The sequence below is a fragment of the Diabrotica virgifera genome, chromosome 4 (assembly GCF_917563875.1).
Source record: "Diabrotica virgifera virgifera chromosome 4, PGI_DIABVI_V3a".
Classification (NCBI taxonomy): Eukaryota; Metazoa; Arthropoda; class Insecta; order Coleoptera; family Chrysomelidae; genus Diabrotica; species Diabrotica virgifera.
In genome coordinates, this window is record NC_065446.1 from 20,517,133 (window position 1) to 20,531,269 (window position 14,137).

At 32.0% G+C, this 14,137-nt stretch overlaps 1 protein-coding gene across 2 annotated transcripts in view; it reads left to right on the forward strand.

The window, feature by feature from the left end:
* The window catches only part of LOC126882950 (uncharacterized), a 63,850-nt gene that overhangs the window by 13,249 nt on the left and 36,464 nt on the right, over positions 1-14,137 (forward strand). The window contains exon 1 of one of the 2 annotated variants that reach the window (XM_050648030.1): positions 13,747-13,851. The exons of the other annotated variant lie outside the window; for it this stretch is intronic. Within the exon in view, the coding sequence (XP_050503987.1) occupies positions 13,850-13,851 (2 nt within the window). The 5' untranslated portion in view covers positions 13,747-13,849. Of the gene's footprint in view, positions 1-13,746; positions 13,852-14,137 lie in introns of those variants that run through there. 2 annotated transcript variants of the gene reach the window in all.

The window sequence follows — 14,137 nt, forward strand, 5'->3', positions numbered from 1 at the left end:
ATCTTTATCTATACCCTATCTTTGCTCCCCGTCAATGCCACGACTGTGCAACTGTTGGCGTCCCGACGGACTTTTCTCTTGCCATCGCACAAACAATTGAACATCAAATGTCACCACCAGAAGTTACCATTTTCCGGTTGGTTAGACACTTAGCGGACCTTTTCCAATCTTGGTACATGATTGTATATAAATGGTTATTTAAATATTTAACAAAGAATATATTATTTACTAAAATATCAAAAAGTATCGCATAATTTTTGAAACAGAAAAAAATTTAAAAATAATTGTTAATTTTTAGCAGAATCTTATAATACTCGTCTATCGTCTTCTTTAGGTGTTTACAAACCCATAACATTTCAAATTGAAACGTGTTTTTGCAGAAAAAAAAACAGTAAATAAAACGTTGTTAAAACAGAATAAGGTAAGTGCGCCAAATATTGCCATGCTCCTTATATTGCCACTCCCCATAAATTTATTAATTTGTCCCTTGAGTCACAGATGGTCATGTTAGCTCAAATATCGAATTAAAACAACCACTCTAGAAACGTTATAGGTGGAACCTGGAACCACTCCCCAGATCACCCATCTCCTCTAGATGTTCCACGATAACGCTTTGGTTAAATATGAAAAACAGCGCTCCAAGCCGTCTGTATCGGAACTAATCCAAGCGGGAATTTCAAAATGTAATTTTGGTAGGAAGAAAATGTTAGGTTAAAATATTTTTGTATAATTGAAAAAAATTAATTTGCTTTTAAAATATGCAAATTATTTTTAATTTCAAATATAAAAAATACCATTTGGGAAAAAATAAGACATGACAACGTATCTTTATTTATTTATTTAATACCAGCCAAACCACTTTGCATATATTTTTTTACAAATCGTATCTTTACAAATGAAATTATTAATAGTTATTTTCCAAATACTTCTACAAAAGGGTATCTCAAATGATTGAAACATGTGTGCATCTCTACTTGTTGAAGGACTTTCAAATAAAACAAAAAATTAATAGAATACAATAATAATTGTATAAATATAAATTAATATAATACAATGATTCATTTCACGTAAAATAATTTTTATTAATTATAATATATTTTCAGTAGGGGTTACTTACAACCAGTCAGTATTGGTGTTCACGGCAAAGCAACGTGTATTTCGTGCGATTTATTTTGTAAAAACGTGGGAAAACTGTATGATTGTTATAAGCTTGCTAATACCGATTATAGAAGGGTGAAAACGTTATCAGGTAGGTACATTCACTTACTTTATTAATCCATATTGTGTTTAATTAATATAAAAGAGAATAAAACATAAATCGCCATTTTTGTTAACCAAAAATTTACTTTTTATTAATAAAAACTTTCTTCTCAACAGAATGCCGAATAGAAAGAGAGCCATGTGGTCTGAGGCGAATCTCGTTGCAGCGTTAGAAGCAATAAGAGCTGGAAGCAGTATAAGCCAAACTTCATTACGATACGAAATACCTCGAACAACACTTGGACTACGTTATCGCAGCCAAAATTCGGGTAAACGACTTGAAACGAAAAGTGTTTTAAGTTTTGGACAAGAAAGAGATCTAGTTCGCAGAATTCATAAACTAGCAGAGGTGGGCATGCCAATAACCAGTAAAATAGTAAGAAGAAGTGTATTTTTGTATGCGATGATAATGAATATTCCTAATCCTTTTTCTGATACATCTAAATTAGCAGGAAGGAAATAACTGAAATTATTCTTTGAACGACATCCCGATGTGGTTGAAGGAAAGCTCAGCAAATGAATCCAGCAAGAGCACAGAAAATGAATCCATTTATTGTAAAGATTATATTAAGAAATTGGAGGAAGTATTCATTAAATTGGAGTTGTTTGATAAACCTGAAAACCTTTACAATATGGACGAGAAAGGTTACCGTCTAACGATCCATAAACAGCAAACCGTATTGGCCAAGAAAGGTGCTAAACGTATCCACTTGACAGCGCCTGAACACGGTGAAAATGTTAGTATTGTGGGTTGTGGAAATGCCCTGGTTTAAGCCATCCCACCGTTCATTCTTTTCAACGGGAAGATATTGAAGCCTGAATGGAATGATCATCTACAACCAGGATAAACTGTAATGATGACACAGAAAGGAAACATGACAAATGAGGCGTTTATGTCATGGCTAGCACATTTTGCAAAGTATAAGAATACAGGACCCACACTCCTGATATTCGATGGTGCAAAATCGCATCTGGACATAAGTATTGTTGAAGTTGCAGAAAATTATAGTGTTACTTTATTTTGTCTTCCAAGTAGCACCACGCATGAACTGCAGCCTATGGACAAAGCAGTCTTCAAAAGTTATGAGTCTTTTTGGGATCAGGAGGTTTTAAATTTTTTGATAATCCAACTGGGAAAAATTTAACCAAAATGCCATTTGGTGAAATATTTAGTAAAGTTTGGTTAAAAGCGATGACACCAGCTAACATCATCTCTGGGTTAGAAGCAACTGGAATATTTCCTTTTAACCCAGACATCATACCTGAATCAGCATTTGCACCCAGTCTTATAACGCATATTGAAGAAAAATGTGTTAGAACCATAGACGTCGACGATAACAACGTAAATACGCCATCAACTTCTACAGTTGATGAAAACGGTCCCTTCACAAGTGGAATAAGTAATAAAAAAAATCAACAAAACGTCTTCGTTTATATAGCGAGTCGTCTCATTCTGAAATAGATTTCAGTGTTCATAATAATACTTCTGATGATATAAACAGCGAAGATGAAAATATGTTACCATTCACTCCCGAAAAAGTTCCAGAACCAAACACTTCTTTTAAAGGTATGGGCTTACTAATTTCGCCCCTAATCAAGATAACTGCTACAAAGTGAAAACCAGCAATTAATAGCAAAGCTCAAGAAGTTACGAAGGATTTATTTTCCACAGCGATAGAAAAACCACCCAAAGGTAAAAGTAACAAAGAATCTTCCAAACAACAAGAAAAATCAAAAGACAAAAACAAAGAACATCAAGAAAATAAACAAACGCCAGAAAGAACAAGACAATTTGAACAAAGAAAATAAAGAAAAAAAATAAACAAGAATTTAAAAAGCAGTGAATCATGGTTCTGTCATTTATGTAATGAAGACAGACAGGCTGATATGAGATTATGTCTTGCATGTGGCCAATACGTGCATGAAGAGTGTGTGGGTCTTACTAAACATGATAAGGATAAATTCATATGCCCCAATTGTTCTCCAAAATAGCCAATGTCTCACATTAGTTTTTTAAATGTTAAGGTTCAATATTATTACTTATTTTTATTAACAAAATACCTGTTCCTTTTATTGCCAGTACTGTGGCAATATTAAGGGTATAGGTCCCAAAGATTGCCAGTTGGCAATCGTTTAAAAAAAAGAAGAATATATATTTATTTGATTTATTTATTTTTATAATTGTTTAGAAATTAGACTATAAACATGTTTGTTACTTGTTTAATAAATTTACAGGTTATTTCAAATAAATTTGTATTTAAGAGCCCACAGTAGCGATCAACAGGTATTTAGCAACAAACGCGGTCCAAGATTGCGAAAGTTCTGCGAACTTTTAAAAGTGAGGCAACAGTGCGTCGGTAATTCGACACTGACAGTCAAACTGACAGTGACGTTTATAGGTACTATCAAAAACAATTTTTATACACACAATTTTAAAAATTACAACAAACTGTTTAAAGTATGTTTATTTTTAAGAAATCATATTATAAAAGTATAACTTCTTACGTGCGTACAAAGTACACACACACATTCTTTTTTTTTTTCTGTGTTTCAAGAAGGGATCAGGGCCGATTCAGAACCGGTGTAGTTTGTGACTTTTGACCACCCATAAGTCAGCTATAGGGCTAGGTAGATACAAAATGGCATATTATTGGGCGTATATAATATCTTAGGTTCAAGGAGAGACAGGAAAATCGCAAATACACCAAATCAATAGCGTTGAGTTAAGCTTTCAAATGGTGCCTAAGCGGTCAAGATCGTACCTACACACGGCTCAGTATAGCCGAAAAACTGAAAAATTATACTTTGAAAATTTTGGTTTTTCGACAATTACTCAAAATTTTAACCTACGAATTGCGCCAATAACTGAGCGTTTGTAGGAAGAGTCAAGACGCGTCTAACGGTGTATATCCCATATCTGGGAAAATTTGAATTTTTAAGTTATAGGCTTCATCCCTCTCTCTTCAATCCTGACCCCCCGGAGGGAGTGTAGTGGTCGACGTGATGTCGTGTATTCTCCGTCTCCAAAGAGGCTTGCATAGGCTTCATAAGTATGATCAAATCTATTTCTTATGGGAAAAACGGTTTTTCAAGCTCAATAATTTCTGTAATACCTTCAGTTATCATACTTGACCTTAGATGCATCAGATACTACTTGTCAATACGTTTCAAACTCATGTTTAATGATCAAAATCGGTTAATCCGTTCAGAAGTTATCGAGCTCCAAATGTATAATCCAGTTAACCATTATCGCCGAAATTGTTTATGTAGTTGTAGTGGTTACGACGCTAAGTTTAATCGGGCAATCCGAGTTCATTTGCCAGCCATAATTATTAGGATGGCTGGGATATGAACTCGGATGGACTTATCACAAGTCTGCTGTCTACTTCTAGATCATTTGGGATCATTCATGTAACTACTAGATCATTTGGGAGAGAATGCGACAAAGGCGACCATTTATAACGCGTAACGTGTAATCGAGAAACATTACATTCAACTTCATACGTTTAATTTATAAAAAAAACTTTGAAAAACTCCTGATACAAGAATAAAAAACCGCCAAAAGCTGTAAAAATGCGTGGCGCATACAATATTCCAGCTACAAAAGAGCTGCTATGAATATTACGTGGCGCGAAAATGTATCTTCATTGTGATGGACAATAAAATTCTAGTTTTATTTTGAAAGTTTTTTTCCATAATATTTGCTATATTTGAAGTCAAACGCGCCACAAAAGAGCCTCAAAATGCAAACTGTATCAAAGTTAATCTTTTGTGGCGCGTTTTACTTCAGATTTAGAAAATATTATGGAAAAAATCTTTCAAAATAAAACTAGAATTTTATTTTCCATCACAATGAAAATACATTTTCGCGCCACGGAATATTGTATGCGCCACTCAATTTTACAGCTTTTAGCGGTTTTTTATTCTTGTACTTATTTTACATCTAATGAAATAAAAACGCCAAATGAAGTAAATTCTACGGAAGGCTTCTCTCAAAAAGATAAATAAAAGTCAGCGAAAATGTCGCAAATCCCGACAGAGTGGAAAACTCCATTAACTCAAACCTTAAATAATTACCAGCCCTTCTTCTCCCTTCTAAAAAGTATTAGTCTAACACTCCGAACAACCAAATGCGGGCCACATTTTCCCCATTCTCCCGTGTTCTCTTCATCTACTCCAACACGATAGGTTTTACTCCTTACAACATAAATTTGTATATAAAAAATAATATTTTAAAAAATTAACGATTAATTTAGTAAAATACTACTTACTCATTTAGTTATGACCTACTTGATTTCAGTTAGGTATATTAAACTCTACAGACAGGTCAACATAATGGAATAACTTCATTTTTTCGAGGTTAGGCCAATTTGGGGAAAAATCCCGAGACAGGTCGATTTTTGTTTTTATGCGCATTTTTGTTTACGGTGCATTTGTGATAGCACGAAGAACCTTGGATTGAAACCGCTCCAGTATTGCTAGGTTGCTGTCTGCTACAGTTCCCCACAGTTCAATCCCGTATATCCAGATGGGCCAAATGATTGCTTTATACACTAATATTTTGTTAGTTAGAGATACGGTAGATTTTCGACCGAGTAACCAGTAGTGTTTTTTTGTATTTTATTCCTAATTGTGTCCCTCTTCATCCAGATGTGTGTTCTCCATGTTAGCCCCTTGTCAAGGTGTAATCCGAGATATTTTACAGTATTATTTTTAGGAATATTCTTGTTATGCATTAGGATATTCGGTGTTTCTTTGTGACATTTAGTGAATACTACGTTAACTGATTTTGCTTCGTTGACCTTTATCTTCCATTTCTTAGCCCATATTTCAATTAGATGTATGTTTTGTTGCAATATTTCAGCTGCCTGTATGGGATCTGGGTTTTTTTATCAGAATTGCAGTGTCATCTGCGAATGTTGCGATTGTGTAGAGAATTGGTCCCAAGACGCTGCCTTGCGGGACCCCAGCATTTATGTTGTAAATTTCAGACACACTTTCTTCGTATCTTGTGTAAAATAGCCTTTCTTCGAGATATGATTTTAGTATTGTATATAACGGCTGTGAGATTTCTTTCTTTAATTTGAATAACAATCCTGGATGCCAGACCTTGTCAAATGCTTGACTTACATCCAGGAAAATGGCACTGCTATAGCTGTTTTCCTGGAAGGACTATGCACTTGTTCAGTTGTGCCGTGGTTTTGGCAAAAACCGAACTGATGATATGGTATAATATTGTTTGTCTGTATATCAATAAATTAGTCTACTTGCAATGATTTTCTCTGCAACTTTGGACATAATTGGTAATAGGCTAATGGGTCGGTAGGATGTAATCTCTTGTGGAGGTTTTCTTGGAATCGTTATGATTTCTGCTAACTTCCATTGTACAGGAAAGCAGCCTGTTCTTAGTATCGAGTTAATGATCTGTGTTAAACTTACTATTCCTTTTCTAGGTAGGTTATTTAATATGTTGGCCGTTATCAGATCATGTCCAGGCGACTTCTTTTTATTGAGGTTTTTTATTAGACCTTTTACTTCTTTAGGAGTTGCCCATTTGGGTGGTAGATTCATTTGATTAGGACTATCTAAATATTCATAGATGTCGTCATATTCATTGGCTCTGTTTGTTAGTGGCTGAAATACTTTTTCTGTTAAAAACTTTTTTCTGTTTTCTGACAGCAGTAAAATGTATTTTGAATAAAAAAATTACTTTCAATCTTCTTTTTGTGTCAAAAAATTTAATTCAAAATAAATTATTTTGGACACACTGTATAAATAATTAAGTTACTGCTTATATTACTGATTCGAGAATTGAATAACCTTTTTTAAAAATCATCGATTACACTAGTTTACAACTAATTTGCGACTTCAAATGCGAAATACTGTTTTTTTGTTAATTTTTGCTCTCTGAATATGATTATGATTGTAAAAAGTCCTTAACACGTAAAATTTTTGAGTTATGATTTGTTAAAAAAAAAATGAGTTATGCTTTTTAAGTTATAAGTATTTTATTATTTTTTTTTTAAACAGTCACTTGTAATATATCGGGGCGTGATCTTATCAAATTAACGTTTTTCCTAAAAATTATGCGTAATTTGGCAATATTGGGATATCTAATGTCTACGAATAACACATTAACATTTAAATAAAGAATAAACCAAAAGTAGTCCTTAATCAGTAAACCTAACCATTTAAACTTATATAGTTCTAAACCATCTTAACGACTGTTACTCCTGAATTACAAAAGTGTCTAGATTTTCAAGGAAGAGCAAGCATAAAATTGAATATGCAGATAAAACCTCAGCAATAAAACCCGTTTTTCATGGAGAAGATTTACCAGTTCCAGGACCTCGGCAAATTGGGAAAAAGATTTGGAAATGTATGGTGATAAAATTAAACCTAATGATGTATCTGAAAAGAATGATTCTTACTTTCCCGAAAGCGACGAAAAAGCACCTTATTGCATCCAACAAGCCGAATTACATGATTTAGTTCGAGACCTTCACTTGTTCAAAGGACATGCTTAACCCATAGGTTCTAGATTACATTAATGGATTTTTTTTTTAATTAAATTTACTAGCCAGGACAACTTATAATATTTAGGAACCGTAACCAGGAGCTATCCTCGTTGTTTTTTTACTATGCAGGATAAAAAATGTGCGTTTGTGTTAATCGAAATAGTGTTATGGGAAAATTGAGATATGCACAAAATTGTGTACAACAGACTTAATATAGTTTTTGTTTCTAGTTCTAAACTTATTTGTATATAGTACCTATATAAGAATTTTTATAATAAACAGCCATATTTGATTCATTCTATAACTCCAAATATAACATTTCACCTGACCAGACAATGTACGATGGATGCCTACGCAGAAATGCGCGGCACTTTAAGAAGAAGATAACTCAAAATATATAAGTGGTGGAACATTTTGGTGTTTAAATTCGCATTCAGGACGCTTTAAACTCCCCTATACAGCTATTTTAACATCAGTCGCAACTTTTTTTGTTTATTTGTTGACTAGTGTTATTATTATAGTGTTATTATTTTATATTTTGATGGTTTAACCAAAATGCATTATTTCTAGTTCCCGGTTTTTACATCACATGAGAACTTTTCTAATCGAGTCAATACTTTTCATTATTTCTTTGTTTCGATTATATTTACAGTAGTTATAACCCTATAGTAGTGTGAGTTAGCATTGTGTTCTAACTGTATAATATTTCTTAGATATTTATGCTTAATATTTCATTAATTTAGAAACATCTATATAGTCCAGAAAGCCATTGCGCATCCGCTAGCAAAAATATTCTGATTCGGACTTTTTGCACAATCTTACTCAAAAAGGACTCCTTTTAACAAATTTGCATGTTGCCAGGACCAAAAGGTGGTCAAAAATTTTTTAAACGTTTTTTTTTGTTTTTTTCCCAAAATTATTTTTTTTGCATGGAAAAAAGTTTTTTAGGTTTTTTGGATCATTCCAAACAGAAAAGGTCTTTAGTGACTTTTCTCTAAAAATGATAGTTTTTGACATATAAGCGATTAAAAATTGAAAAATTGCGAAATCGGCCATTTTTAACCCTCAAAAACTATGTGAACAACTGAAAATTTGAATGTTGCCAAGGTAGGTAGATATTCTTTAAACATCGATTGATGAAATCCCGAAGAGTTTTCTGCAATACAATATTCACAACTCCTTTGTTTTTTAATTGCTACTCAAGCGTGCGCGACACTATTTTCCACCGACAGTATGGTGGAAATGAAAGGATTAAATTCGTTATCTCGTAAACCGGCGACTTTAAGGAAAAATCCCGAAACAGGTCGATTTTTTTTTTAAGTTATGATATTGTGGCATATATGGTATACTAGCGACGTCATCCATCTGGACGTGATGACGTAATCGATGATTTTTTAAAATGAGAATAGGGGTCGTGTGGTAGCTCATTTGAAAGGTTCTTCAATTCTCTATTCAGTCATATAAACATTTACATAATTATTTATACAGGGTGTCCAAAAATTTTTTATTAAATTAAATTATTTGACACAAAAAGAAGTAGAAGGACAACCTGTATAAATAATTATGTAAATGTTTACATTACTGAATAGAGAATTGAAGAACCTTTCAAATGAGCTACCACACGACCCCTATTCTCATTTAAAAAAATCATAGATTACGTCACCACGCCCAGACGGATGACGTCACTAGTATACCATATATGCCACAATATCATAACTTAAAAATAAAAATCGAACTGTTTCGAGATTTTTCCTTAAAGTCGCCGGTTTACGAAATAACGAATTTATTCCTTTCATTTGCGCCATACTGTCGGTGGAAAATAGTGTCGCGCACGCTTGATTAGCAATTAAAAAACAAAGGAGTTTTGAATAATGTATTGCAAAAAACTCTTCGGGATTTCATCAATCGATGTTTAAAGAATATCTACCTACCTTGGCAACATTCAAATTTTCAGTTTTTCACATAGTTTTTGAGGGTTAAAAATGGCCGATTTCGCAATTTTTCTATTTTTAATCGCTTATATGTCAAAAACTATCATTTTTAGAGAATAGTCACTAAAGACCTTTTCTGTTTGGAATGATCCAAAAAACCTAAAAAAAATTTTTTCCATGCAAAAAAAATAATTTTAGGAAAAAAACAAAAAAAAAACGTTTAAAAAATTTTTGACCACCTTTTGTTCCTGGCAACATGCAAATTTGTTAAAAGGAGTCCTTTTTGAGTAAGATTGTGCAAAAAATCCGAATTAGAATATTTTTCGTAGCGGATGCGAAGTGGCTTTCTGGACTAATATGTATATGATATTCATATTAATCATAAATAAATTATTATGAAAATACATAATATTTATCTGAAAATAGCTAATGTAAAATGTTAGCGGCGTTTTGCTAACGGAGCGTGTAGGTAGTCTTGATAAGTCGGATGCGGTAAATTGTTAAGGAGCGTGTTTTCTTGTCACCTAAAAGGAAAAACAAGATAAAAACATTACCAATTCTAATTCAGAATACTAAATGACTTTTGAAAAAGAATTTACACATTTTAATAATATATTTGGTTAATTTTAAGCCCATTTACTACAATGAGACAAATTGCCGCAAGGCATGTTCTTATCTCTTTTAAGGATTTTTCAAAGCAAGGATCAGAATCGAAAATATTTTGGTTATTAAGAGATTGATATAAAACGGAAATTACCTCTTAATATAATCTACATATTATCGATAACTTTTTATTAGGTTATAATCATCGTAAATTTATTATTAATGAAAGGATTTAAATGCTTTAACTTTATTGATACATACCTATTGATATTGTCATAAGCTCCTGTCAAGATATAAAAGGTCATAGGCTTGGATCCCGCGTACCAAAAAAAAATTATTAATATTAAGCTGATTATTTCATTCATAGGAGATTCTGACCAATAGAAAGCTACAGACATGCAAATTAAGGTGATAATTTTTGATAATCTCCCGTCGTTAAGCATATTACGTCAGATGCCCTTCGTTGCTACGAAAAAATACATTCAGTGACATTAATGACAAATGTTTTAAAAATTATAAAAGTGATGGCTTTCAACCGTCAAATACATATTTATAACAACTGTGTGTTTAATTTCACTAATTGGTACTTACATATACACGGTGGGGCATTAGTGTGACAAAGTCCAATTACTCGTTTGTCGTAAGAGATACGAAAAAAAGTTATTTAGATAAAAGTTGGGGCACACATAGTACCATCATTTAAAAATATTTTCAAATATACACGGTCGTCCGTATTGACAGGGTGACACAAACCTATGTTTTTTTTAATAGAACACCCTGTATATTTTTACATTTTTGGATTCTCCTCGATGTTTCCTTTCTTAAAATATATGGTTTTGTAATATTATACGGGGTAGTTTAAAAGTTAATTACGTTTTTTTGTTAATTTCGTAGCAAAATCTACACCCTGTAGAATTTTAGTGATTTGACATCAAATTTTTATTTTATGTTCAAACGATTTTCAATATAGTCTACTATTGTTAAACATTAACAGTATAGCGAAATGTTTAATTTTAGTATACAGGGTGGGTCGAAACTCGGAATGAGTATTTTCTGAGTTTCCTTAAATGGAACACCCTGTATTTAAGTATTGCAGTAAAATGATATTTTATGGTACTTTTTTATTTCTTAAGCATTCCCTATACCTAAGTGCTTTAATTTGTAAGTTATTCGTGATTCTTTAAGCCAAACATTAATTGTAAGAAAAATTACGTGAAATTTTATTAGGTGGCTATGAAAATATTTAATCAGAAATAATTTTTGGAAAAGAAAATACATCATAATCTAGTCTGATCCTTAATTTATTACTATTGTATGAAATATCCAAATAAATTCGTGGTTAAGTTTGTTGGTGCGCAAAATATTAATAAAAACATATAATATTCTACCTCGTCAGCTATGACACTAAATTTCCTTAAAAATTTGACATTATACTATTTTTATAGATCCAGTTGCTTTGTTACCATTACTAATATGTATTTTTCTTATGAGAAACTGACTAATAAGATTTTGGTGCTAGTGGAATATAACAAAAATGTGCTACTAGCAATAAGAATTTTTTATTAGAAATTCCCTGATAGACGACAACTAAGAAGAGAAACGTTTAAAAATATACTAGAACGGTTTCAACGGACTGATCACTTAGATTATGATAAATCTGCTCGAATAAAAACTATTTTAAGTGAAGAAAACAGCAATTATATGTAATCCTTAGTGTCACTGAGGATCTGCATATTAGTACAATCGTTCTTACAATCTAAGTATCTAGTCTGTTGAAACCGTTTTAGTATACTTTCAAAAGTTTCTCTTTTTGGTTGTCGTGTATCAGGGAACTGCTGATGATAAATTTTTATGGCTAGTAGCTCATTTTTGTTATACTCTCCTAGCACAAAGCCATTTTAATCCGTTCCTCATTAGAAAAATTAATATTAGTAATGGTATCAAATCAACTGAAACTATATAAATAGTATAATGTCAAATGTTTAAGCAAATTTTGTGTCATAGCCAACTAGGCAGAATTTTGTATGTTTGATTCATATTTTAAGCACCAACAACTTTAACTACGAATGTATTTGGATAGCCCATCCAATATTAATAAATTAAGGATCAGGCTAGATTATTATGTATTTTTTTATTCGAAAAATTACTTTTGATTGGATATTTTCACGGCTACCTAATGAAATTTTACGTAATTTTTGTTGCAATTAATGTTTGCTTAAAGAATGACGAATAACTTACAAATTAAAGCACTTAGGTATAGGGAATGCTTAAGAAATAAAAAAGTACCATAAAATATAATTTCATTACAATACTAAAACACAGGGTGTTCCATTTAAGAAAACTCAGAAAATACTCATTCCGAGTTTCGACCCACCCTGTATACTAAAATTAAACATTTCGCTATACTATTAATGATTAACAGTAGTAGACTATATTAAAAATCGTTTGAATATAAAATAAAAATTTGATGTCAAATCACTAAAATTCTACAGGGTGTAGATTTTGCTACGAAATTAACAAAAAAACGTAATTAACTTTTAAACTACCTCGTATAATATTACAAAACTATATATTTTAAGAAAGCAAACATCGAGGAGAATCCAAAAATGTAAAAATATATAGGGTGTTCCATTAAAAAAAACATAAGTTTGTGTCACCCTGTCAATACGGACCATCCTGTATATTTGAAAATATTTTTAAATTATGGTACTGTGTATGCCCCAACTTTTACCTAAATAACTTTTTTTCGTATCTCTTACGACAAACGAGTAATTGGACTTTGTCACACTAATGCCCCACCCATAAATTACAATAAAATTTTGGTTTTGAACAGTTTTATTCATGAAATAATCGCAGCAAATTGCACTCGAACTCTAAAATTAATATAGAATTTTTGCCCTCGTGACACTTTAACATAATTTCACTCGCCTTCGGCTCGTGAAATTAAAACTGCCAAAGTGACACTCGGGAAAAATTCAATAATTTTAGAGCTCTTGTGCAATTACTACTGAAAATTTGTTAATAGCTTAACGGTGTCTATTCGGACAAATTTTGATGTATGGGAACACTGGAAGTTTTAATTGTCGATTGTGAAACTTCTCATCCTGACAAGTTTGTGATTGTGAAAACTAGCAAGTTGTTTTTAAGTTTATTCAATAGTAAAATTTCTATAATACATATATGAAAAAATGTTTTTCAGACAAATATGTTGGGCATTTTAATAAGTCCGATACGTAGAACATATCAAATGACGTACATTATATTGGTGGTAAATAGTAGTCTGATTTTTGCATGAGAGAGTTAAGCTATTAGATATTAAAAAAAAAATCAGCTTGCTATTAATAAACTTTTTTTGGTACGCGGGATCCAGGTCTATAAAATTTTATCAGACATAAATATTTATATTTTTCATTTATTAATCATCTATTTTACCAGTTTTATTAGTTGGTTGTCTTATAATTTTAATCAATTACTGATTATTATTGCATCTAAGTGCGTGTTGGTGTTAAGTTATAAATTTGCCTTATTGTAAAGGAGATGTAAGTATAACTATATTTCGGTGACTCAGTTGGTCTGTGCCCATTGAATTGGAAAGAACCTAGCATTTTTTTCGAGCAGGGAACCATGTTGCCCTTTGAGCATGTATACAGGGTGTCCAGAAACTCTACCGACAAACGAAGACAGGAGATTCCTTAGATAATTTTAAGACAATTTAACCCAATTCACCTAGTCCGAAAATGCTTCTTAACGGAGCTAGAGCTCTTTGAAGATGGCGTCATGAAATTAGTTTTTCTTAAATACCTCCAGAACGCGTCTATTTAGAAA